The 26,858-nt window shown below is 44.9% G+C and overlaps 1 protein-coding gene across 4 annotated transcripts in view; it reads left to right on the top strand.

Annotated features, from left to right (window-relative positions):
* The window catches only part of MAP2K5 (mitogen-activated protein kinase kinase 5), a 131,570-nt gene extending 107,581 nt beyond the window's left edge, over nucleotides 1-23,989 (top strand). For all 4 annotated transcript variants that reach the window (XM_069866660.1, XM_069866659.1, XM_069866657.1 and 1 more), the window contains 2 exons: nucleotides 1,926-1,971; nucleotides 23,749-23,989. In XM_069866660.1, the coding sequence (XP_069722761.1) occupies nucleotides 1,926-1,971; nucleotides 23,749-23,853 (151 nt within the window). In that variant the 3' untranslated portion in view covers nucleotides 23,854-23,989. The remainder of the gene's footprint in view (nucleotides 1-1,925; nucleotides 1,972-23,748) is intronic.
* The last annotated feature ends 2,869 nt before the right edge of the window (nucleotides 23,990-26,858 follow it).

Genomic DNA, 26,858 nt, shown 5'->3' with positions numbered 1-26,858 from the left:
TTTCACTAAGTAATTTTTACTGAGAGTCGTATTTTAAAACACACCACTGGGTATTTTTTCTTTCTTTAAAACTAAATAGTTAATTGAAAATGGTTTAAATTAAAGGAGAATCGGGGAGAGGAGGAATTTGTAGGATAAATAATACAGTTCTTGACTGAATAGAGAATAAAAATCTTGAGGGCAAGCCATCCTAGAGAAACAAAGTAAACGGAAAAATCTTTTTCTTAACTGCCACATCCCCTCTCCACCCGTGAAAAAGAAAAAAAAAAAAAAAGAGGCAGACATTATGTATGGCAGAGGAAATGAGCTTGAATTCTGTATAAATACGATGGTTTTGATGGAGAAGCACTTCCAGGGCTGGATGCTCAGCTGTGCTAAATCAGATGGAGCCATCTCAGTGTGTGTCGCTGCAAGCTGCAGCCACGTGGCCGAGGCAGGATCCTGCTTCAGGGATGTGTCCTTGGCAAAAACAAGGCACTTGAAGCCCTCGGCCCCACACAGATCTGCAGGTCAGGCTGGGCAGCACTTCCACGTTCTCTACTGTGTGTCACTGCAGCAAAAGTTACCTATAAAACTGGATTTTTAATACATAGCAGAAGAAAGCGCCTCTAAGGACTGACATAGTGTGTAACAAATGACACAGACACAAAAAGCAGTCTGATTATCGGTTAATTAAAGTAACTAAATAATTAAAGTTTATGTAACGTAGTTTTTCAATAGTTTTCAATAGTTTCAGTTTACAAAGACCAACGCTGTTTGGTTTGTTCTGCAACACAACCGAAGTGCGTGGAGGTCTGTGCTTTTCACCCCTGCCGAAAATTGATGGCAGAATCCTTAAAAAAAATTCTCATTGAGGCAGAGGGATGGATGACCTGTGTTAAAATTTCCACAGATGTCAGAGCGAAGCATAACTGATGGTGGCTAATAGCCCTGCGTTCCCTGGGGACGCAGCTACTTTGGACTGTCAGATTAGAACTGCTCCCAACCTACTCATCAGACAGCTTGCGTTCCTTGCAGATGCCTGCAGTATTTTGAGGTGCTTGTAGTTATTTGTAGGGAAAGTAAGCGGTGTCATTAATACCTCTGATTTACAGCACGGATCATCTGATATTTTAGATACAGTGTTTATTGGCTCTACCTGTTAGTGGGAGGCCTTCATGTTTAAAAAAACCGAATAAGAAGAAACGATATACTATTTATGCAATCAATTCCTAGTAAGTATTAGAGATGTCAAGTGAACAGCATATCGGACTTTATGACTTTATGCCAATTACGCCATAAACACTGGCTGTTTGGATGTAATCCAATTAGACAGTAGGCAGCTCCTGATGGTCACCTCTGTGCCACGTTATTGTGTTCCTTCATGCAGCTAAGCACAGCCCTCAATGGCTAATTGCACCTGTTGCATGGAAAACTAGGACTATTTGGATGAGAAACATGATCTTATAAACAGGTTAATGCTGTGTAATGAACTATCACCCTGCAGTGTAATGGAAATAAATGGGAAAAAATGAAAGTAGAAACCCCAGGGTATTGTGCGTTCTCCTGAAGCTGTTTTGTGTTGGAGTTAAATTTCCCACCTGTTCATATCATACTTTGTGTTGAGCTATGTAATAATCCCCAGCAAAATGAGAATCAACTTACTGTGCTTTCTGAGCTGACTGGTTTTCAGTAATCTCTATATTTACACACTTTCATGGTTATGAGCCGTGTAAATCACTACATCCCACAAGGGAGTGACGGAAGGGAAGGACAAAATCCATTAACATTTTGGCCACTGTTCGGAACCTTGTCTTCCATTGGTACACAGTAAAATTAATACATTGAAATTCTCTCTGTGTTAAAAGTGGATATCTTCAATATTTAAGCAAGTAGAATATATGAGCTGTTGTTTATATGTGAACATTTTATTTTATGACACATAGCATGAAGAAGCAACCAAAGGAAAGGCCAGCACCTGAAGATTTAATGGTAAGTGAAACTTCCAAGCCCCTCAGTATGTATTTGTCTGTGAATACTTTTTATTCGTGTATATAGAAGCGTAGCCATTTTACTCTGCGTTTTTCAATACGTACAAATGTAAATCTGAACTCCTTCTGGCTTGTGCAGCAATTGTGTGTTTACAGATGGCACGCAAACCACAGGTGGAATTGTGATCCCTCTGAACTTAATGGGTTTTTGCTGTTACTGTCATTGTCGCCAGAGCTTCGCCTGTGATTTGGGAAGTTAATACAGAACTTTCACAGCCAGTATCAAGTTTCAATCAGAACCATTTTGATGCTTAATACACGTTTTTTCCAGTTTGTATGCCCTGGGATTGCAGCTCAATGTAGGTCACTCATTATCGTCATTTGCCAGCGTTAACCTTTCAGAATCTGAAGATTGAAAACAGAGTATACGGTCAAAATATTGCATCTTTAATGCAATGCAGGGGCTACTGGTTTCACTTATATTCATGTAAAATGAAATCAGATTGGTTGCAGAAGGCTGAGTTAATATGTAGCCTCGATCTGCCCATAGAAGGGCTCTCGGTGCTGGAATCTGAGCTCAGAGGCCACTTCTTTGGCTTGCAATTGTCATTTTTTCAGCAGGGCAATAACAGCGTCCCTGCTCTCGAGCTGGGCCCTTGTGGCTGTGTGTTTAGTGCAGAGCGCTGTTTTGACTGGTTTTAAGCAGCTAGAAAAATACTGTACCAAACAATTACTACAAATATTTACAGTAACATACATTATAGGTAAGAGTTGCCGTCCCCTCTGCCTCATATCAATTATTTCTGATTTTTAAACGTTTCAGTACTTTACATGCTATGCTTCCTGTGACTTGGAGGTTTATGTAAAACTATGATAATTTATTTTCTACACATTAAATATCTAGGAATCATTTGAACAGATTTTAACAAGATAAGGACCCGTTTGCATCTTCTCATTCCTTGCTTACATGCTGCGAACTGCAAGTGGAATAAACAAGTGTTTCTATTGCAGCTATTCTCTAGTTAAAGGCTAATCTCTGAAGATGCCCTGGGGCAGATATCTCACACTCTAGACTAGTCTCAATTTAGATCCTGGTTAGTAAAGTATTTAACTGTGAATCTAATTTTAAGGATATTAACTTCAATAGATCTGCATTTGAAGTTAGGCACCTGCTTAAATACCTTGGTAAAATGAGGCCTTAAAGTTTGTCAGAGCCCCTCCACTTTGTGGCGTTGTCTCTCTCGTATGAAAGGCTTACAATGCCTTATTTTGTCTTTTTTATTAACTTTTGATGGTTGGGAAATTCTTGCAGTTAGTCACATCTGAGAAAACTTGGAACAGGTTCTAGAGATGTAGACACATTTACCTTGTGCACTATTATGCCATGGCTGGATAGCTTAGCTATTAAAACAACGGAATAGAGTTTCATAAAACCTATATCTATTTGTAAATGCATGTTTCAGTGATGCAATAGGCCTGCCACTTATAAATAAAACATCTGCAGATCGCGCATACCCCCATAAGTATATATGTATGTTTGTAAGCAATAACGCCACTCCAGGGTGTAGAGTCATAAAAATGAGGCCAAAGGGTGAGTGCCTGCAGTACCAGGGAAGTGCACAGATTTATCTTTACAACTACATGCCCTGGAGTGTGCTGCTCCCCTTTTAAGGAGGTATTTTGTAAAATAATTTTAAAATTATAGCAGCTCAGGAAAAAAAAAAAAAGGAAAAAAAAAAGCCTTCCTACTTTTTAAACAAAATCTTTTGTTTAATGCTACTTTCTGTTCAATTATAAATGAACTTGCAACAAGAAGTACTAAAGCATGAAGTAGACTGCTGCTGAAATGAAGAAGTGACCCTGTCCTTGCTGGCAGTGGGGCTGACCCTCCTGAGCTGCCTCAAATTCCCTCCTCCAGCCCGATGGGCGCAGAGACCCCGGCACTGTCCTGTACCAGACTCTTCGCTCAGAAGATGCTCTCCAGTCAAGCCCTTTACAGTCTTGTGCTTACCTGGTCTTCTCAAGGGTGGCTTTATTTATAAAACTCATATTTATACATCTCCCAGACACATAGTATCGTAGAATCATAGAATGTCCTGAGTTGGAAGGGACCCACAAGGATTCTCGAGTCCAAGCATCTCTGTATACACAGATTTCCATACTTTGTTGGAAAACAGGGCCAGAGCAAAAGCTGCTGGATATCCTCAGGATTCTAGAATTGCTAACCCCAATATCCTTTCTAATAACACGTCATTCGTTTCTGAAAACTCTGTTGTAAATCCGATGGATATCTGCCTGCGAGCTGTCTGGGTGGGCAGGATGAAGCAGATACTGTCAGGAAACCCTGGACTTGTCAAGGTCAGCTTGGTGCTGCTTTAAATAAAAGCAGGATTTCACTTCATTCACTGGGGTTTGGGATTTTTTATTTAGAAGAAATGTACCAGCAAGGATGGAAGGTGTAACGTGTAATCATCGTTAGCTTCAGACAGAGCAGTGGAGTGCAGGCTTTCTCCCCTATGGACATGAACAGCACTGGAAGTTGCTATTTTGTAACCAATTCAGTATAATTAAAGACTGAACGCAAAATGAAGGGAGCAGAACATCAATCTTTGTCTGCTCTCCTGGTACTCGGTGAATTGTTAAATGCATTTTAAGAGCTGAGTAACAATACCTGCAGTGCCAGATTGGCAACTCTGGTGGAGTCAAGGGGTTACATCAGGGATGGATTTACCCTGTCTATCATGATAGGAAGCCCTTTTTTATAAAAGTCACTACACACATTTTGTCAGAAGATAGGGCCGAAGCCAAGGCTGTATGAAATTTCTATATAAAGTCAGGCTTTCTGCTACCATAGATATTCCTGTGCAAGCGAACACTAGATTTCTCTTAATAGCTGGCATAAATCAGGTTCCTGCATTGACCCTTGGTGACTGTGCCCTTTATTTCGTACACCCATCCACAAAACAAGATATAACATCAGTTTCTCTGTGTATACATAATCAACGATGTAATCGTTTCAAGTATTTCAAATTAACAGACTTTTTTTCCACAGGAATAAAAGGAGTAATTTCACCAAGCAATAGAAAAATTGTCCTTCCAGGGAAAGGAGCGATCTGTACAATTCACTGGTGGTTGTTCTGAACCTTGTGCTTACAGTGTCACAGTGTCTGCTCTTTTGTCTCTAGTTTGTTCCCTCTCAAGAAGAGAAAGGCATACAGTCAATTAACGTACTCCTGTTTCAGCGCCCGGCAAGACTGCACAGCATCTTAGAATATCCTCTGCCCCTCTTCCCTCCCCTTCTAACAAGAAAAAATGAAAATCCTTACAAATCTTCTCTATAAAGATTAATTTTAATTTTTTCCTCCCATGAACTTCCTGTTTTCCTTTAAAACGTGGAGTTTGGCATAACAAGCCTGGCTCCCAGGAAAACGCAGACGTAGATGTGCGTTTAGCGAGTATGTTGTGCCAGCACGGGTAAGGTTTAAACTCCCACTCGTGCCACGTGTGTGGGGAGCCGTCCGCGGGCTGGTTTGGCTCGGGAAGCTGTAGATTTGACTGTATTTACGGTATTCTTCAGAAGCTTTCCATTCTAAGCTCTATTTAATGGAATCTATGCATAGTAAGTAATCAGGTCAGAGAGAAGCAACATCCCCTGTTTGAGATCAATCGCTGGCTAATACTTTATCTAGGCCACTTTATTATCTCATGCTGATTCCATTCCCATTCTCCTCCTCCTTTGTAGCATGCACTTCAGCTGTGGTAAAAGTACGTATCGCATACATATTAAAAACATATACCCATTCTATCTGTATGTAAATGTGTGAGACACAGCTGGATATTGCAGGAGTTTGATTTACTAATAGTTATTATCTGTTCTAGCTGTTCAGAGGCAAAGAGAGTTTCAAAAAACAAGCTAGCGCAGAAATTGCCTTTATGATATCACTATCTTGCTTCGGTAATTGTTTAAAATCTCTTCTTTAGCTGGAAGCTTGGCCTTTTATTTTGCAGATTGTATGTGCTTTTCAGAAAGCCAGCAGAATTGTTGCGGTCGTTTGTTGAGTTTTGCATTAGTACAGCGTTGAACTCTACCGTGCTACGTATGGCTATTGAAACAAAAGCGATTGACGTAAAGAAATTGTATTTGAAATACTAAAAGTCAAGCACGGAGTCGTTATTCCATTACACTTTCTCATAGATGCATAGAAGCTCAGGCTTTGAGATGCTGCTGGATTTCTCAAGGAAAGCACTGGGCAAGGAGAGGCAATGATTTTACCCAAGGATACGGTCACCTTCTGCGCGTGATTACTTCTGCACAGATCTTCTCATTTTTGTTCAGGTCTCCAACTTCCAAATACAACTTCTAGTTTTTCTCCATTTTAAATCTAAATTACTGACACTGGTTTTTATTAATGTTTCATTAATTTAGAAGATTGTATGGGAAATTGTACATCATCCGTGTCAAAACCATTGACCTGCTGAAAAACATGTACTTAGGTATTTTTTTTATTTTAATGACTAGTGTAGTTTTGAAATTCCTATGCGTTCAGCAATCCTTCTCTCCTTTTCAGGAACGGCATTTAGACTGGGCGCTCTGATCTTGTTAGCTACAATGGTTATTTTTTTCTGATGGATCATTTATTTGTGTATTGAAATGTGGTAAGATATGTGTCTAAGATATTACAGATTTTAAAAAATGGATTCTAGCTGGCTGTTTCCCCATCTCCCAACAAATATAGGAAATGAAAAATGTGAAGCTTTTAGGTAGGTATATTTTGAGTAGCTATATTCTATGGTGAGTCTGGACAGCAGCACTTCTTACCAGGTAGAGCTGGACTTGTTTGCAGCTCCTTGTGTTAAACCATTGTTTGTAGCTCCTAGGAAGTACTTTTATGGTTTAAACAAACAAATGGAGGATAAGCATAATCCTACCTGGATTTTCATATAAACCTTCAGAATAAAGCCAATAAAATACTACCACTCAGGTTTGTCAATAAAAGGGATTTCCCCCAGTAGCTAATTTAGCTATTTATTGCAGTGGTGTCATTGACCGAGTAGCTGAGATTGCTGTGCACGTTGGGTTTTTTGATGCTGTTAACTTTTGAGAAGGACTAGAGGATTGTCTGCACTTTGCTGTTCATGAACACGTCATGTAAATCTTGTGAGGACAGCTTTATGGGTCGATGTTTTCTGTCTGGACTTATCTAAATGTTTATGCATCATTGCTGGATCACAGTGAGCCAAGAATTTTCCCTCTTTGGCTGCTTACAAGCATTGTTTGCTTTTTCCGTGCACCAGTGCAAGTTCTCCTATCAGTGATGATTTGTCCAGCATAAAATTGTCCGTGCTTGCACCTGTGATGGATGGCTTTGTTTGCAAACGTTTAGGCTCTCTTCTGTCACAGTGATCCCAGTTATTCACCCCGTGGCAAGCAGGAATTCTGACAGACGCCAAAACGCGTGCCAGATGTGAAGGAAAGGGCTCCTTCCTGATTTCCCAAGGAAAAAAGTACAGAGCCAAGTATTTTAGCTGTTGTAAATACAATAAATATTAAACTGTATCTGTAATCTATCAGTTGAGACGTAGAGTGGACAAGGAGTTCTGCATCAAAGCACAGGTATGTTGGAGGCAGTGTCAGAAATTATACGGCTTCATTGATTTCACACAAGGGTTTAGGATTTTCTTGTGTTCATCATCTTGTGTGGTCAGGACAACTAAGAGTTGGAGGAATGGAAGCCTGTATTCATTCAGGTGGCTACATTGCTCAGCTTATTTCCCACTCAGCTGTAATGGGGAGAGGTGGGCTATGGGTCTTGGGTCTTTCCCCCTCTCTCCTTTCCCTCTGTATGATTTGCTTTTCTTTGCCACTTGAGAAATCAGCTATCGAAATGGAGAAAGACTTTATATCAGTGTCACTAAATTCTGCAATAACAGAAAACTGAAATTGTGACAAGGTTAACTTGCGAGTGCTAAAGGTATTGTGGTTATTCACTGTCTTCTGCAGTCCTGTTGCTCCTGCAACCACTGACTTTTTTACAGTAAATGTGAACATAGAATCATAGAATGGTTTGGGTTGGAAGATCTGATTTTCTCACATGCCCTGAAGCTGCACAATATACTAGCACTTTGCAGTGAAATGTGAAAAGAGATGACTTGAGTTGGCCCAAAGAAGTATTGAAAATCTAAGGAAATTGGACAAAAACAAATCGGTAACAGCTTAGAGGGATACAGTTAATATTTTTGGTTACTTGAGTCTCCTGGGCTTTGCAGTTTAATTTGAGCAAATGTTTAATTTGGCACTTCTGGTTGTTCTGTAGTTCTCCAGACACAGAGACAAATATTTACATCTCACTTACTTTGATAGCAGAATTGCAAATCTTTCAATTATGATACACTGAGAAGTTGTGTGTTGTTCTGGTTGATATTTTTATGTCAGCTCTGCCCTACGTATTTATTTTAACAGATATTTTGGTGGGTTTTTTTTAAAACAGTTCCAAAATAAGGACCATATCTTTAATTCCCAGAATATTGTCCTCCCTGCTCATTCCCAGTTCATCAAGAAATCCACTCTAACAGGTGACTGCTGAAATCTGTGCACAAAATTTATTTGTGTAATAAAACTGGAATTGTAAATTGATTCAAACGCACTTCATGGATTAAAATTGCTGGCACTTGTGTAGTACCAGCTACTTGTGGGTGTGTGTTCTGATTAGCACCGCAGTATTAAACAAGGGTAATAATTGCCTATGAATAAGCACGGTATAAAGCAGGAGATAGAGATATGCCTTCTTAGTGACCTGTGTGCATTATGCCTCAAATCCCTTAATCAGATTTGCGCCGCTTGATTCTTGCATCTGCAGAAATTCAGCTGGAGGATCAGGGCCTAAAGTAGTAAAAAATCAATTAATACTACTTTCTAATTTGTGCGGTTGACAAAAACGCATATAAATAGGGGACATTTTTCTACTGAAGAGGGCCGCTCTGAAAGATTTTTAATTGGATTTTCATTGTGATTGACAGCATTTGATTATGACAGTAACTTTATTTGGCTGGACTGTTATAGCCCTCTTGTTCAGGGTTTTTTTTTTTCCATCAAAGCTCTTTTTTATCCGCTGAATCCCCAGCGGAGCAGCAGTGCCTGTGAAAGAGCCTTTTAGCACCTTTGTTGCAGCCATCCCTGGTGATGATTGGACCCAGCTGGTAGTAGATAAGAAAATGTGCCTTTCACAAAGAGGTTGCATCTCCCCTCTCCCCTGTTTCAATAATTTTAAGAGCCCCAGAAACCTGTTGAGGATTAGAAGTAGCTTTAGATGTGAAATGAGTGTTAAGTATTAGTAATCGGGAGATTAGGGCCCCGGGGACAATGGGAGATAAACAACTGCAATTAAGGCAAATCTGCCAGAGTAAACAAAATTTAGCAGAAACAGATGCCCTAACCATTTTGGGGGATTGATTGGAGGGCACCGAGGAATCGATTTTTGTCTTGTTTACACTTCCAAACCCCTGTGATAAACTGGGAGGCTAAATATTTCATACAGCCCTGATTTTAGTTAATTTTTTTCCGGCTCCTCACAGTGGGTCTGCTCTCTTCTAACAGTGACCAGACCCGCGTTTATTCCGCGTTCACAGGGAGCAGCTAATTGTCTATGAAGGGCCCCTGTGTTTAAATGGGCTTGACAGGAATTTAAATTTTGTTTCAATCAACCTCTGTGCTCACAGCCTGCTCCAGTTTCTAATTTTTAAATTAAACATGATGGGGTTTTTTTGAAGCTGCGGCCTCTCCTCCGGAGCCGGCTGCTGGCGCTCCCGCCCAAGGCAGCTGCCGCAGCTCGGGAATGTGCAGGTTTATTAAGGCCGTAATAGCAAAGCACGACAAGCCGCAGCCATGGAAAAGTTCATTGTCCCATAAATGTGCATCTGCCTGTTCGCATTTAATGGGAGATGCTGGGGTAAACGCTCAGCTGGTGTAAATCGGGACGGCTTTGCCCGCATGGCTGGAGAGAGACGAGGTTTCCACCGGGGAAAGGCAAACGGTGGCGTTAAAATACAAGTCTGAGAATGGAAACGGTTTTCGTAGCCTTGGTCGTTTGTTCGGTGACCTTGTGAGAGATTCAAAGGAATTTTTTTTTCCCCAAGCCAACTAGTGGTGATATATTTTGTGTTCTTCCCTGCGCTTTCAGCAGGGCTCCGCACGTGCGTTCGGACGTCGTGTCGTACCTGTGCTTTTCCTGGGACAGGGTGGATTGACAAGGATGTTCACGCTTGATCATTTAATCCTTGCTTTGCTTAGTCTCTTTACTAAACCTGGCCAACGCAGGGATGTTATTTTGCAGTGGTTGCAGACAGCATAATGCGATATGATCGTATGGAGTACTTTTTAAAACGACTTGTTCATCTGGAGAAACTTCATTGTGGAAACACTAACAAATTGTGAGCTGGTTCATTCTCCCTTTTTGCTCCCAGCCACATCATTTTCTGGGGGTTTTAATTTTGTCATTGCATTTATTTTTGTATGCACACAGCATTTTTTACTCCCAGGTTTGGGTGAAAAACAAAGTTGTTCCAGTTTGCTCTAGCTTAGTGATTTTTTTTTTTTATTCCCTCCTGTCAGTAGAAACCAGTTTCTCAACACTTGGAGATAACAACTGTTTTTCCACTCTTCTTCCCCAGCCCAGGGGAACACCTAGACCCCTCTTGAAGGAAATACTACATCATTTTTTAATGTCTGACTGGCTCTGTTTGGTGTCAACAAAACCAATCCTGTGCTCACGGTGAGGAATGATCTGAAGATACTTCTAGATTAACATTAGCGTTCAGGTTAGGTGTGCGGTTTTGGTGTGAATCTCCTGCTCTTTCAGAACTTACCACTCTTTCTTTCATTCTCATCAGAGACGGGTCTTGAAGCTCATTGATTTAACAGATTTCAAATGGAACCAAACCAGAAGATGTGCTCCAGCCACACACCTAATGAACTCAAGCCACTAATGGGCGCGGTGTCCGCAGACCAGAGCTGGTCAAAAGTAAAACCTCTCCCATCCCCAAAACGTTGCACCAGCCGTTTCAGTCTGCAGATCTGCTTCTGTTGTCGACAGCTTGCTAATGTTGACATACTCTGTCAGCCTTGGGCCACTCTCTCTATTCCTCTTCTACAGCTTTTCTTAACCTCAGCAGCACTTGTGGAAGCACGCTCAAACTATATTTCAGTTGCCTTAGTTTTTTTTAAAAGTTATCACAAAAAAACCCAAACAAACCACAACTTTGCTGGAACTTACCTTGTTTTGTTAGCTAGGCACCACAAGGGGTGCCAAGTACAGTCATTGGTTTAACAGCAAATATCAAAAGCAGAACGGCTGTGGAAAGAATGATCTGCAGATGGGCAAATAGACTCCTCTGTGCCGCAGCCAGAACTGAAATTCTAATAAATTTAAGACTAGTATATGCCACAGAGAGAGAACAGCAAAAATCAGACCCGTCCATGCATGCCCCTGCACACACTCTGGGGTCCTGCAGTTGGTGGGCATTGAGTTGTTTGAAGTCAGGTCAGCACTACAGAATTTAGAGGAGCTGGACTGATTCCTGCTAATCTGACCTGAAAAAAATTCTCTCTTGACTCTGAGTCTGATGATGAGTTGCCAGCCTGAACACATCAGTCAGGTGCATATGCGCTCTGGGGACTGTTTTTACATAACACCGTAAACACGCCGTTCGGCTATGGCTAATGTCCAAAGCTATAGAAGAAGTTTGGAAAGAGGATTTTAATCGTAATGGAACAGTCTGTGTTACTCTTTAAAAATGGAAATTCAGGTGTGACCTGGCCACTTCCTCCTCAGATTAAGGTTTTCAGGCTTAAGTTAAGCTGTGCTTTCTCTTGGTCCATCCGTTATGCTTGGGGGCTGCCATCATTTAAAGGCAAATTTTGGAAATGGCAGCAAAATTTTAGTGCCTCAACAAAATTACTAAACCAGCCAAAAATCACTTTCCATTAAATTTATCCTATTGAAGTAAAAGTGCGTTGGTAGGAGTTAATCTACAAATAGATAAATAATACACAAAAACCCCAGACAAACAAACAAAAAAACGCAGAAGAAATCCTTCTCAGAAAAAAAAAAAAAGAAAACAAGAAATATAGCTCCAAGTCTTCATTGCTTAGTAGTGTTATTAATTTATCTTTCTATGATAGATTTTGTATCATCTTTTCACCATCTTGAATATCATCAGAGGGATAAAATCATTAGTGTGCTAATCTAGATAGCCATAGTTCTAACGCTGACCTAAGCTAATCTGCCTTTGCAATTTCAAGAACTATGTTTGACTCCTCTGAAAGTAACCTTAAATTGTAGTCTTGTAAGAATTCCAGAGCTGTATCCTTCACTCCTTCTCCTAATGAGGTTATGACCAAATGCTCATTATAATTGCTTTAGACTCCTTTTAATTTTCAAGCTTATTAATCATAAGAAGAGTTATTTAAAATTGCATAAATTAATCTTAGATTAAAAGCCCATCAAAGCCTCGAAACAATTAAGAATAAGTAGGATTTCCCTGGGGCAGCAAGTTTTATTTTAATAGTGTAGTCAGGTGGATATCAGAACATTGAAGTGTGGTAGTGATTAATGTATGCAAAATTTAAATGAGAGTTTTTAAATGGCAAATCTAAATCACATATTGACCTAACTGTAGGCTTTAACTGCATTGTCTGTCATATATTTAAACTGTTTAGTAATCAACGTTTTAATTACAGCGTGTGTTAGGGAAGCCGTGCAACAAACAAAACTCACCGCTTGTGACACGCGGCGTGGAACTGTTCAGCTGGCTGGGGCTGTGCTGTTGGCTCTGCAGAATAAGGAGTGAGGAAAGAGTAGAAACTTCAAGGAGACTAATGATACTTGCTTTTGCGTATGGATTTGTTCTTGTCTCTGCCCAGAGAACGCCACTGATGGATGCGGCTTTCTCGCCCTCTTTGCTACCCACAGTGTTCTCTGCACAAGTTGGTCCCTACGATAGCAGAAGCTGCAGGTGGGAAATTCTGGCTGCTGTTGCCTTCTTGCTTTGGGGTCCCTGCACGCCCAGCCTGGAGCTTTGCAGGCTCCTGCAGCCCTGCTGAAGCACTGTGTCTTTGGCCCCTGCTATGGGAGATTTCAACCCAGCAGCTCTCAGGCTCTCAGGGCTGCTGAATTCTTTACCAAGCACAGCAAGAGGCAGTCCTTGCCCTGAATAGTTACTGTTCTGAGGACAGGAGCTGGGAGAGAGAACTGGGCCAGTAAACACTTGGTCCCAGATCAAACACAGCCGTACAAGTGCCTAGGAAGGGCTGGTACTTCATGGCTCAGCTTGCTGTGATTTGACATGCCGTCCCGTGACTGCAGGTGCTGCGCGGAGGGGACAAGGAGGGTTCGATCCTGGAGGAGAGTGTCTATCAAAGCAAGGGTTGACCTTGCTGGAGCCTTGGGGCACTGGGACCTGCTTTCTAGACATGCATGATAAGCCTCTCAGTTGCTGCTGTTTCAGGCACTCACCTTTTTCTTTCAGGGGTTATCTCCTATGGTCAAAACACATCCTGAAATTGCAGAACAAAAGATGCAACGGCCAGATCGCACTTAGGTAGCATCTTGCAAGCTCTTTTCACCTGTGTGTATATTCTGTGTCTCCATGGATCAGTGCAAGCGTCGGAAGCGTTCAGGTTTTTTTTACCCTGCTCAGGCCTCAGACGTGAGTGATGGAGGGAAGCTGCTGTATGGAGCAGCCCCCAAGGAGGGCTCTAGTACCTTCTGTGCCTGTGAATTAACAATGTTTGGGGAGTCAGCATTAGAGTATTGGCCTGAGGATTCCTCGCTGCTATTCCTGGCTGTGGGAGCAGAAATTGGCCTTGTGGATAGCTAGCACAGATAATTAGAACAGCATTTAGTTTGGCTTGTCCTTGGAGGCAGGAGCTCTAGATGTAAAATCCTCCACTACTGGAGGCAGTAATGGTGGAGTGATGAAATTTTGTGTGCGCTGAGGTCACTGGAGAGGGACACAGGGTCATTCCAGGATACTTAGGGTTGAGCACTTTTCGTCTCCAGGTGTCCATCTCCAGAGCTGAGGTTTGTATTTGTCCTTTTGGAGGTCTGACTTGTGTTCCCACTAAAGATGTGAATGGGCAAGAATTTCCTCACGAGTGTGTGTCCTCAGTTAATTACAAGAGCTGTAAATAGCGTGGAGATATCGATAGCGATTGGAGAACTACCTGGGATGATAACTGTGGTGCGCTACTTTACAGCCAAGCTCTTATTGCTCAGAATCGCAGGGCTCGTGCTCCTTCAGCCAGCCGGGCTTTTCTGATTAAAGGCTTGCGCTGGGGCCATCTGATCAGGCCTTTGAACAAAGAGGGCACCTCCCGGAGGAAGGCATGGGACATCCCAGCTGATTCAGGAGCGGAGAAAATATCATGATTTGATCATGTTTTGCGCTGAGTTACTGCAGACACAGGCTGGAGTTCTGCTAAAGGGCTCTCAGATGTGGTGGAGTGGGTGCAAGCAGGCAGGTCCTGGGTGTCCTGCAGGCAGCAACGGGGCTGTGCGGAGCTGGGCCAGAGGATGCTCTTCCTAGCTTTCAGCTTCCCCTGCCAGGGAAGCTTTACCAGTGTCGTTGAGGATTTGGGAATAGCAGGAAAGGGGAACAAATTTCCAGTTTTCGTTTTACTCTTCAAAGGTGCCCCAGTGTTCAAAGGCGCCATGGTTTGTGCAGGAAAAGCTCTGTGTTAATACATCTGATGCACCACAGAGACATTCAGTGCTGCAAAGCAGTGATGTGCCGTTTCTAGTATTGCCTAATAAACTGCTGCATTGTCTTCTCCCTCCTCCCTTTAAAAAATGGCATCAAAATTGCGTGTTAAGCAGAGAGTGAGCTTCCCTTAAAGCAGCCTGTAGCCATCGGTAATATTTATTTTCGCTATTTGTTTTAAGCCTGTGAAGACTGTGATTTCCTCCGTACTGTCCTGATGGAGCCCTGACCAGCGAGCGTGCAATGCCCCTAGCCCTAATGTGCCATTAATGATAGGTTAATGTACAGTATAATGTTTTTTGGACTATGGGTTCATTACACTTCTGAGTGCAAGGTCCTTCTGCAGAGCGCCCAAGGTCCCATTGCATTATATCATGCAATAAAAATACCCTTTTCATATCACACGCTAATAAACTGTATTTGAAACGCTGTCTAAGGGCACTGCCATCATCTTGATAGTCTGTGTCTGCAACAGTTGGGATCTCTTTATTATAGTTTTTGTTATGCTGAAGTCAAGTTTTTCAATGAAATGCAGATTTGTCTGCGCTTCTTTGTAATAAATGGAGCAGAGTCCTGTAACCGTGCCGTCTGGGAGGATTCCTGTAAAAGAGAACACTAAAGGGATGGCACCGTTGCAACCACCAGCAATGCTGCTTATTTCTTAACGTACTTTGCATAAGCTTGAGGGGGTTTATTGTCATTTCTAATTTGCTGAGGGCTGTACTTACGTTTGGGTGTCACGTAGTCATTAACATAAGATATTGGTCCCTCTAATGGTGTCCCCTCCTTCCTCCTCCAGTTAGCAGTTTGCTCCTGGCTTCAGAGAAGACAGGGTTTCAGCGTATCGACAGGCAACACCCGTGTCTTTGCATCAGCAGCCATAGCATGTGCTGGCCCTGCTGGTTCTCCTGCCCGTGGCGTTGGAGCCGTGGTCGCGTTCCACCAGACCTTGTGAGCAGTGTGACATCTTGATGACATGGCTGGCACTGACCTTGGCCATCCAGGATTGAGAGTCAGGGCTTGGCTCTTCTTGCCATACAGGAGAACAGAGGGAGGGAAGCACCCCAGGATCTCACTGCTGCGTTTGCAGGCACCAAAGCAGTAGGAGATGCTTTTTTTAAGTAGGATATAGCAGTAGGGGATGTGGGATGGTGTTCCCAGGTTCCTCCTCTTAACCTTCATGTCCTCCTGCAGTGGTCCAGCTCTCCAAGCTGGCTCAGGTGCCCGCAGACACTTCCTACCAGAGCAGTGCAGTGAGCGAGCACTGACCCTGGTATATCCTCCAGGAGAGCTCAGAGTAGGTCGTGCTGCCCGCCTCAATTAACCTCTCACTGCCCCAGTGAAAAAAAGTATCAGGAGATGATGTCGTGGGTCAGATCCGGCTGCACTGTCAAAACAAGAGCAGTATAACTGAGCACCATTTGGGATTCAGGTTCCTGTCTATGTCCTCCTCATCCTTCTCATGTTCTGTGCCCCAGGACACCACCCTGTCATTTCTGCAGATTTACAAGGAGATTGATGACTGGATGGTGTTTCACGTTGGAGTTGTACTTTGTCTCCATCATGGCTAAGGTCAGTAGCTACCAATTTCATGGAGTTATAGAATCAAAGAATCACAGAATGGTTTGGGTTGGAAGGGACCTTAAAGCCCATCCAGTTCCAACCCCCTGCCATGGGCAGGGACACCTCCCACTGGATCTGGCTGCTCAAGGCCCCATCCAACCTGGCCTTGAACCCCTCCAGGGATGGGAGCATTCATGACTTCTCTGGGCATAAGGTCTTCTCTTTTATAAGGTCGCTGTGGACCCTTTAAACCAATCTAACATTAAACTCACTTGTTTTGTGCCTAGAAAAACATCTGAAATCATAGCAGCGTTGTTTAATGGATGCTGTTTATTGCCTGCTTGTCCTTTGGCAGTGTTCAGGAGCCTCAGTGTTGGTGTGAATCTCCTTGGTGCTGTCTTTCGTAGTCGCTGGTAGTTTACCTATTTATGGGAGAGCCTCTTGTGAAGCTTTGATCTTCACTGGACTTGGGTATGAGAGGTGGCATAAACTGTTAAGTATGCATTAGACTAAATAGCTGAAAGAATTCAGGTAGCCCAGGTTTGAAGTTGTGGGTGATGCAGCAGGCCTTGTACTAGGGCTGTAACACAAGGGACTTTCATCTCCCCTTGAAAGTCCACCCTCACTTGTACCAGCGGCGCTGGCAGGCAGGTCCAGAGCAGAGCTGCAGGTGAGCACTTGGTGCCGGAAAAGGCCCATGGATCGGCAGTCCTGCTAAGGCTCCAGTATAAAATCTGTTGCCATAAGCTCTGGGTGCATTGTAAGATTTCTCAGGCCAGAGGAGAAAGCTATGAAAGCAAATAGCTGAATTTTAAGGGTGGGTAGAATTATGGAACTTTTACCCTTGAATAATGGTGATTTAATTGACTGGGCTAAATGATTGATGGTTTGTGAGCAATGAGTTTGAATTACCAGGGCTGTGTGTTCAGGGGGGCACTGCCCTTTTAATTTCATGTCAGATATTTAAATCATTTACATCACCCTCTGCGAGGCGCTCCCCTTGGAAAGAGTTAACCTGTCTGGTGGGACACTGCAACTTGAGAAATGTACCCTTTATCAACAGAACAAGATGAGACAAGTTCATTTAAAAAGCCTGGTTTGTCATTGTTTATCTAATTTTCAGAGTTGACACACAAAATTAGGCTGGCTGACACTCACTCTGGGGCTGTCCCTGGCCCTGTCCTGCCTGACCTTTTCGGCTCCGAGCTGCTGTGTGCTCACCAGCGGTTGCTTCCCCTCAGCTGCAGAAATTGCTGCAAGTCCTACCAGTCATAGAATTGTTAAGGTTGGAAAAGATCATCCGGTCCAACCATCAGCCCAACCCCACCGTGCCCACTAAACCATGTGCCAACATGCCATGTCTACATGTTTTTTGAACCCCTCGAGGGATAGACACTCCACCCAGCCATGATAAATCAGGCATGGGGAGTGGTGTGGTGGTGGCTTTTCAATGTATTTTCTGCTGAATGTACTGATTGACACCTATTTTTAATGCTGAATAGTTAAGAATTGTCAAGGAGGTGGTCACTGCTTTGTAACGAATGTGCACAGAAGTCTGAGCAAACATCAGTGCATGGGCTGAGGTTATCTCTGTCACAGGGACACCCTGTGATACCTTCAGTCTCCTCTCTCCTTGTTGTTGTGCTTCCCTTCGTGATGACACCGCTCAGTGTTGCAGTGAGCTCTCGCGTGTTACTGAAACACAGATGTTGGCTGACTCTTCACTAGCAGGGAACGATTACAGTGATTTGACTAAGGAAGGTTTAATATCAATCTCTTACTTGCCAGTTCACAGTGGACACACGTGCCAGTGTAAAAGGTGGGAGGTGTCCCTGCCCGTGGCAGGGGGCTGGACCTGGATGATCTTTAAGGTCCCTTCCAACCCAAACCATTCTATGATTCTGTGTTTTCCCTGAGACATTTGTGGACACATAGCCAACTTCACATCCCTCTTATGTCATTCGTACTGCATTTTCACTTCAAATGTTGCTGTAAGCAGGCCAAGGGCAAGTTTGATGGACTTGCGCGCTGACCACAGTTCTGTATTGCTCATTGGTGTGTGTTTTTATTGCATTTGCAGGTGTGACTGCAGCAGGCACGATGCATATTGTACATCCTCGGGCCATTTGTGACCCCCTTGCTTTCTGTGCCCAACCGAACATGCCATGGGCTGCCCACCAAGACTTGCAAAGACACTGACACTGTAGTCATAGCTTTGGTGGAAATCTCTGTTCTCCCATTCCCAATTTAAAACCAACCAACCAACCAACCAGAAACAAAACAAAACCCAACCACCAAATTCTGAAAACGAGCTTATTGTAAAAACTTCCCTTCAGCCTGAGAAAAATCCTCACTAGATTGTAGTCTAAAAATGGGAAATCTGGTTTCAAGTTGAACTTATTCCTAGGGAGAAACATCAATGCACAAAACCCTCACAAAACAAAGCAAATAGGGTAAACGGCGTTTTCAACCTTGCATAGCCTGCATTTCCCTTTGCGTGTTTTAAGTAGCTTCAGTGTAAGAATGTATTGGGTGTGAGATGTTTTCCTCCACAGGGAGTCTCTCCATCGTAAAAGAGATTCATGGGAGAAGCGGACTGGCTTTAATAGCTGTTTTTTAATTGCCCCAATGCGTTTGCTCTTCCTCCTCTGTGGGCTTTTGATTGTTTTTCCCTAGTTCTCACCAGTGTCCTTGACTGTTGTTTTGTTTAAGAAGCAAAACAGCTATTTCTAGGCTACTTTACTTACAATGATCCTTTACCTTACTCTTGCACCTTTTGCACCCAAAAATACTGAAGTGCTGGGCAAAACGTGCTTGCACTGATTCTCACAGCACTCTCGTGAGAGAGCAGAATCGTTTATTCCCTTTTTAACCATGAGGCTGAGGGAGGTTAGCAGCCTTGTGAAGGTCACGCTGAGAAGTACGTGGCAGCTTGGGAATAAACTCAAGAACCCTGTCTCTGCATTCCCGATTGTAGCCTCTCCTGATTTGTTTTTACTGGTAGGAATCGAGTAAAACCAGGAATATTTCAGAGTGAATTTGTTTAATAAAACGATCAAACCCAAACACAAGTGGGAGTCTGGAGTAGGAGATAAAAGAAGAGGGTGCGGTCCTCCTTTAGTGCTGTTCCCGATGTTAGACATTTAAGACCAAAGCTAAAGATTTCTAATAGCCAGGTGCTGGAAGGAAAAAGACATCCATATGCTCAGTGCCGCAGGCGTCTGTGTACTTAAGTGCATCATTTTGAGATCATCCATCTTCTCTTGGTAGCATTGAACTGTCTGCTGCTGTCCTTGAATGGATTCTGCTACCTCTCGATGTGTTCTTCCTTGGTGGACCATTTTCCAAGCAATGTCCGGGTGTCAGCGCACGTGTATCTGCCTGGATGGGAAAACCAGAGCTCTAAGAAAAACTTAAAGTTGCTATTTGCATCTAAGATGGCCGGAAGGAAGCAATTAACTTCAAAAGAATTGAATATTGGGGAAAAACATCCAAATCTGTAGCGGTAACAAAGAGCAAACTCAGAAAGGTTGATTGCCGTGGCAGGTAGCAGCTGCCCATCATTTCAAAGGCCTGAAGGTAAAGGTAAGGGCTTGCAACTCAAGCCTGGTGGGAAGCACTGACAAATCTGAGGAGGGGAAAGCAAGTTCTTTGAACTGGCTCTACTCTGGGAACCTGTAGTCACAAGAGAGTTGTGCTGTGTTGCGTTATAGCCTCCAGTCAGGTGATGTTGTATCTGTAGACTGTGGCATCTCTGTGGTTGTTTCCTGCAGAATGCGCACATCCACGCGTGTGTGGGATGCCACACGAGGAGTTTTACAAAGAAAACTCACGTGCTTTCTTCAGACTGCAACTGTGCTCTTTCTGTTGTAGCTTCACCCTCATCGCTGTGGTGTTGTTTAGATTCTGCAGACTCTTGGCATAGTTTTTTCCCCTCTCTATTTCAAATTTGAGTTATAGACGGAGCAGGCTGAAGCTTTTCCTGGGCAGCGGAGGGGGGAAGCAAAGCAAAAGCACTAGGTTTTCCAAAGGCTGTCTGGTGTGTGCACCCCGTAAATAAAGAAATCCAAGGAGTGGAGGCCATGTCATAACTGGGTCAAGCTGATACTGGAGAGGAAACTTGTGAGTGCAGCTTCTCCCTGTCCAGGCTGAAATACTGGGAGCGCAGGGCGGTGGGTGAATGCTGGGGAGGAAACACGTGTTGGGTATGAGCCGTCCTCGGGCACATTGCACACCCCGTCACCAGCACCGGGCTCTGTCTATGGTGTGGGTCTTGCAGATCCTAACAGACCTTTTGACAACGTGGGGTTTGCTTTTGCGGTTCCACCAGCAGCTGTTGAAATTATTGCCATTCACTGATGAGCAGCAGTGAGGTTTGTTGGGAGGAGACTGTGGTGCGATTGTTTAAATTAAACTATTTTCTCTCCAACAGCATCTGGCCATGCTTCTAGCGTGGCTCACAGCATAAACCTGTGCAGGCTTTTACACTGATGAATGGATGGGGAGAAGTTTCATTGAAGTAGTTCCAAAGGAAGATCTGGTTCATAGCTGAGAGATTAAGCGACTAAATGTCCTGACTAGTGCAGCTGTGTCTCCTGCCACCTCCCAGCTCTTTATTAGCTTGCAGGCAAACTTGATTCTCCTCTTTTCCCCCACTTTCAGGCTCTCTCCCTCAGTTTTCTTTAACCATATCCTCTTCTCTTGTCTCAAGTCTATGGGCTGTACCACCTCAGCTCTCACTAGTTTCATTGTGACAATTAGTCCTCTGTGATGAAGGGAAAACGAGAACTGGCTCCCAACAGCTATTGATGAGTTCACCTTGACATGTTTATCAGCTTTGTCTTGCTTCCTCCATGTACATGAAGAAGGAGCCACATTTACAGTTTTCCTCACCAGGGAAGTACAGCAGAGATGGCAAAGTGAGAAGAAATAAAGACCCAGTAACATGCCAGCTCCAGGGACCTGTAGCTGCCTGTTTGGTGACCCTGCTGACGTGGAGATTGCTGTGTGTTGGTGATCTTCTCTGAGCTTAAAACACGAGGTGGCAGAGCTCACGGGCACCTCTGCCAGTCCAGGCAGCAGAATAGCAGTGTCTTCTCTGCCGCTGGTCCAGGACCCTCTTCAAGCTGAGGTGCTGGGTGCCAGGAAGTTTCTGAGGTGGAGGAAAGATTTGAGTTGGGCTCTGTTCCATGTGTTCAGGCTCAGGTCACAATAGTTCTAGCGTTGCCCCTTCCTTGCATTGCCTTGCTCAAAAGCCTGCAGAGGCGCAGCCAGCGACCCGTAGGTGCCCGCGCAGAAAGGGAAAGCTGCTATTCTGCCACATCGTGGGGTTGTGGCTGGCTGGGGCCCGTGCTGCAGAGAACCACGGGCCCAGGGCCCTTGGGAGCTTTCAGGGGGCCTGAAGCCAATGTGGCGAAATGAAACACTGGAGACATTTGTGGCTCTTCATAGCATACTCTGCGTGTCATGTTCTCCTGATGCTGGACCTCTTGCTCAACTAAATCATTCCTCCAGGGTGTTCCTTCTGTCTTTCCTCTACGAGGTTAACTGGGAAAGCAACTGAGCTGTTCCCAGTAAGATCTGAAGAAGGGCTCACCACATCTCAGACTTCACTCTAAAAAGTTCTGGCTGAGATTCCAGCCATCCCAAAGAGTTGAAGCAACACCATCTCACGCTTCCTCCATAATTCTCGTAGATAATGGCGTATTTTATTTCTGTGGCTCCTGCGTTTGCCGGCCCTGGCCCCGCAGAGTGTTTTATTGCTTCAAGCTGTTGCTGTGAGGATTTATTGTGCTCTATTTAGCCCGGTGCTGCTTCATTGCTCTGCTCAGTGCCATCCTAGCCCATCCAAAACACTAGGCTTCCAGGCCCCGCGTCAGACCCGCACTCACTCTCTGTGTGCCGATTACCGTCGCTCACCAGTGTGGCTGGTGTCGGGCTGCGCATGCCAGTAATTCCCACTTGTACGTCACCCTCCCCAAAGGCTCCCCGGCAGATCTCCTCTGATACTGCCAGGCGTTTGCAAGAGCTATGAAGTTTAGTGTTGCAAAAAACTCAGCTGCTTTTGAGTGATTTGGAGTAGAGGTTTTCATCATCTGTGATGGTTTCTCCTGGCGATTGCTTTCTTTCAGTCATTTATGTAATTGCGGTACTCGGTTTCCTGTGGATTTTTATACTTCATTTGAGATTCATCTGAAGATACCGTGTTCCCATCTCTAGGAATGTGGCCAGATTGAGACATGAGCTGCTTAAGCTGGCTGCTGCAATTGCAGGCCATATTTTCGTTTCCTCTCAGGATGCTGTTCTGATTCTCCAAGGTGCCTAAGACACAGTCTTCCCGCACCTGTGTAATTCATGGCCAAGAATCATGGAATGGTTTGGGTTGGAAGGGATCTTAAAGCCCATCCAGTTCCTCCTGTCATGGGCAGGGACACCTTCCACTGGATCAGAGGGCTGAAAGCCCCATCCAGCCTGGCCTTGAACACCTCCAGGGATGAGGCAGGGCCTTCCCACCCTCATCGTGAAAAATTTCTTCCTAATGTCTAACCTAAATCTTCCCCCTTCTAATTTAGAGCCATTTCCTCTCATCCCGTCGCACCAGGCCCTTGTAAAAAGTCCCTCCCCAGCTTTCCTGGAGTCCCTCTCAACACTGCCAGCTGCTCTGAGGTCTCCCTGGAGCCTTCTCTTCTCCAGGCTGAACAACCTCAACTCTCTCGGCCTGTCCTCATAGCAGAGGTGCTCCAGCCCATTTCCATTTCTTTATCAAGTGATTGCTCCACATGACATGTACCGGTATGTACATGAGCAAATGCCTCTCCGTGTGGACGCTGTGAGTGCTGCAGAGCCTGGCGCCTGGTCCTGCTGCATCTGCAGGCACACGGCTCACTGACCAAGCAACAAGAGGAATTTAACACTTGCAGGGATATTGTATTTTTCCTAGGTAATGTGTTGGACCATCCATTTAAGGGATGCCTGTACATGGGGTGAGGCATAAGGTTTCCGATTTCTGCCTTTTGACAAAGTGTTAGGTGAATACAGGTAAAAGATGTGCAGAAGGCGCTTTTTGTAAAGAGAGACCTTAAAATTATCAGATCAAGATGTTTACGAGCAGACTGGTAGATGAGTGGTTTTGTCAGAATATCTTTGTACCAAAACTTCATTTAGAAGTTGAATGGGAGCTGGTTCAAAACATCAAAATCAAACGTTAAAGAACATCAGTGTCTTCAAGGAGTTCTAGGCTAAGGCCTCAGGAAAGGGCCTGGTTTCCCCCAGCCCTCCCTTCTCCGTACGTGGATGATGTGGATCCAAGAGGAAGCTCACTGGTTTGGTTGCATTTTTATGAGTGTAACTACAGGGTGTTCCAATATGGTTTTTAAAAAAAGCTCATTTTCAAAGCTTTTTGGGTTTTCCCAGCAAGAGTTGTGTTTATCTTGACTAACTTTGCCATCCTGCTTTCCAGGGCCACCCCTTCATCGTGCAGTACAACGATGGGAACGCAGAAGTCGTCTCCATGTGGGTGTGCAGGATGCTTGAGGAACGGCGAGCGACCCAGGGACCACAGTGAGCTGGACCAGCTCACGACACCGTGCAAAACAGCCGCTCATCCTGGACTAGCAGCACCAGCCCCGCAGTTTGGACTCGCAGGCTCTCTGGGTCATGTTTTACTGAAGTTATTTTCTATAAGCATCAACAAAACCTTTCAGGATATTTGTTGCTGCCATTCCCTCACCACCACGTTAAGGAATTCTTACACTTTTTTGTTGCTGAGCATTTTAACGTCCTCAGATTACCTTCAGTTAAACTGTATGCAGCCCTAAAGCAAGTATTTTATATCTATATTTTTTGTTATTGAACGTATTATATATTTCCTGGCTCCAGAGTATTTTTTAACCGTTAGTCTTTTGCTATCGTACGAACAACACGCTGAGTATTCAGAGGATTTGTAAGGAGTTGTTGGCTGTCTTTGAGTGCAGACTGCCACAAAATCCTAGTTTTAAATGCAAAACAAGCCAAACAGGAAGTATCTGGACTTGTCCGTCCTTCGAGGACACGAGGGATTGCCCTTGCAGAGGAAAAGCATGGCAGGTAGACGAGCATCACACGAGCAATGACTGGTGGTGGCCCTCTGCATCCTTGCGCTAGCTGCTGTGGTTTGCTAGGAGGGCCAAGGGAGAAGACAGCAGGCTGGTGTGCACACCTCAGGCCCTCTGTAAGTGCAGAAAGCGTTTGCTGAGGTGGGAAGAGGGGAGCTGAAAGAGGACAGTGGGTTCCCAGGCAAGGAGTAGGAGTACTGCTGGGTGAGCACCACCCGGAGCTGGAAGCCCTGAAGTTGTTGGTGGCTGAGATGGGCTCCTGGCCTCTGGCTGTAACGAGAGAGCAGCCGTGGGCATGGGGAGTTTGCACACACAGCGGGAGCACAGAGGGTGGGAGGTTCTGCCGCTGCCACACGAGGAAGCCGATGGCCATGGCAGAGGCTTGCACAGCATCCCGTGAGCTTGTGGGGAGGAGAGCCTGCACAGAGGGGCTCGGACCGTGCTGTGCCACTCACCCTCCTGGCCAGATAACAGGCTGCAGGGTTTTACTTGTTATCACAGCAGTTTGTGGCTTGCTTGGAAGCATCTTGCCTTTCTCAGCTCTGCCTTGATCACTTATTGTCTTATGTCGGAGCCGCTGCACGATGGGTGCAGCTGGGTCACGCAAAGACTCACAGGTTTGTCGTTACCATAAAGGACAGAGGAACAATTGCGGTGTCTCGGCTGTGTGTTTGTTACTCCTGCAGTCTCTAGGTATGATTTCACAACAGGCTGACACGCATAATCAGTCCTTACGTTAAGGTGCTTATTTAAGAGCACAGAGGAGAGGAGGACTGTGAGAGGCAGGGCTGAGTTTTAGGTTAACAAGTGGAGCACTGAAGGGACTTGAGCAAGGGAGGAGGTTGGTACTTTGTTTGCTTATTTTTGCATTAGAAATAAATGTTGGCTAAAAGAAAAGCTCAGGTAGTTTATTATATACTGGCAGCTTCAAGAAAAACACATGAAAAATGCCTCCTGAACCACTGCGAATCCAAAACGTTACTTTGGAAGCAGCCTGGAAAAGACTTTGTTTCCTTCCTTGGAGGGATCGTTTGTCTTCTTTTGAAGTATAGAGGTTGCAGGCATGAACTTACAGACTAAAGTTTGTCTTAATTGCTCTGATGTCACAACCTCCTTGGCAGATAACAGCACAATGAATGAGTCCACAGCCCCTGTACCTTCAGGTCCTTTTTCTAAAGTGAGACAAATTCCTTCCCCGTGCACCAACCAGACTACAGGCAGCTCTTCCATTTATTTATCTCTAACAGTTTGCATTAGCTTTCTCTGGATAAAAAGTCTCTCCCTCGGATTTAGTTAAAAAGTCAGTAAAACCAAGGCAGGGAGGTTGGGAGGGGAAGACGTCACCCTGAAAATCTGTCTGGGATGCCAGCGGATGGAAATGTGAAAAATCTCCCGGCCAGCGGGCTGACAGTGTTATAATTCACCGGCACGCGTATTAACCTTGCTGTCTTCATCAGAATACTTAGTCAATCCAGCAATCATGGGGGAGGTTTGGGGCCTCTGTCATCTTTCCTTCCCCAAGTCCTTGAATTTGGTGCAGCCAGGAGGAGGATGAGCCACCGGGGGTCTTCTCAGTGGCACCGCTTCCACTCTGTTCCCAGCACCAGGTGAACGCCATCTGGGGGGAAAACAGGGCTGGATGAGTAGTTTGGGGGAAAACCCAACTCCTCTTCAGCACCAAGTGTGGAGCAACAGCAAGGCCGGGCCTCCCCGAACTGCCGCCTCCTTCCTCGGGCACGGTGGATCCCCCGACACAGCCACTCGCTCTCCTCTTCCAGCAAACGTGTGTGGAAACCCCTGGTACCTACAGAGCCCGATGGAAGCAACCCTGCTCAGTTCCTGCCACCACCCATCAACATCAAGGGGCAAAAGGAAGGGAAAGCATGGAAGGCGATAAAACTGGGCTGGGATCTGGGTGGATTTAGCTCCACTGTGAGCTCGCAGCAGTGACTTTGAGATCGCCCAAACGCGTCAAACGCGCCGCTGTGAGCCCAGCCCCAGGCTCTGCCTCCAGCCTGGTGTGTAAGGTCATCCCAACCCCAACACCCGCTCCGAGGAGGGTGGGGAAAAAAAGCAGGCAGGAGATTTTCCCAGCTGCCAGGCAGGGCTGGAAGCAGTGGGTGCTGCAAAGGGGCTCGGGAATGCTGAACACTGTGCAGACAGGCGCTGCACCATAGCTAGAGCCGCCTGGGAGCGTCGTCCATCCCTCCTTTCTTGGAGCCTGAATCAGGACCTTTCTCAGCTAAAAATCATGCAGAAAACGCAGCAATATTATACCCTGCGGCGGAGGCATGGGAAGGGGTGCAGAAAAAACACATTAATTCAGCAGTGAATGCTACAGATGCACTGAGTGACACCCCCCCGGTCCTACTCTGCATCCCATCGGTTCCTTTAGGGACCCCACCAGCAGCCCCACACCAATCTCACCGCTCTGCCTCCTCTCCCAGTAACGTCAGTCGTGGTGATACCAGAAGAC

Source organism: Phaenicophaeus curvirostris, chromosome 12 (genome assembly GCF_032191515.1).
Source record: "Phaenicophaeus curvirostris isolate KB17595 chromosome 12, BPBGC_Pcur_1.0, whole genome shotgun sequence".
NCBI lineage: Eukaryota > Metazoa > Chordata > Aves > Cuculiformes > Cuculidae > Phaenicophaeus > Phaenicophaeus curvirostris.
This window is presented reverse-complemented; position numbering and strand designations above follow the sequence as displayed.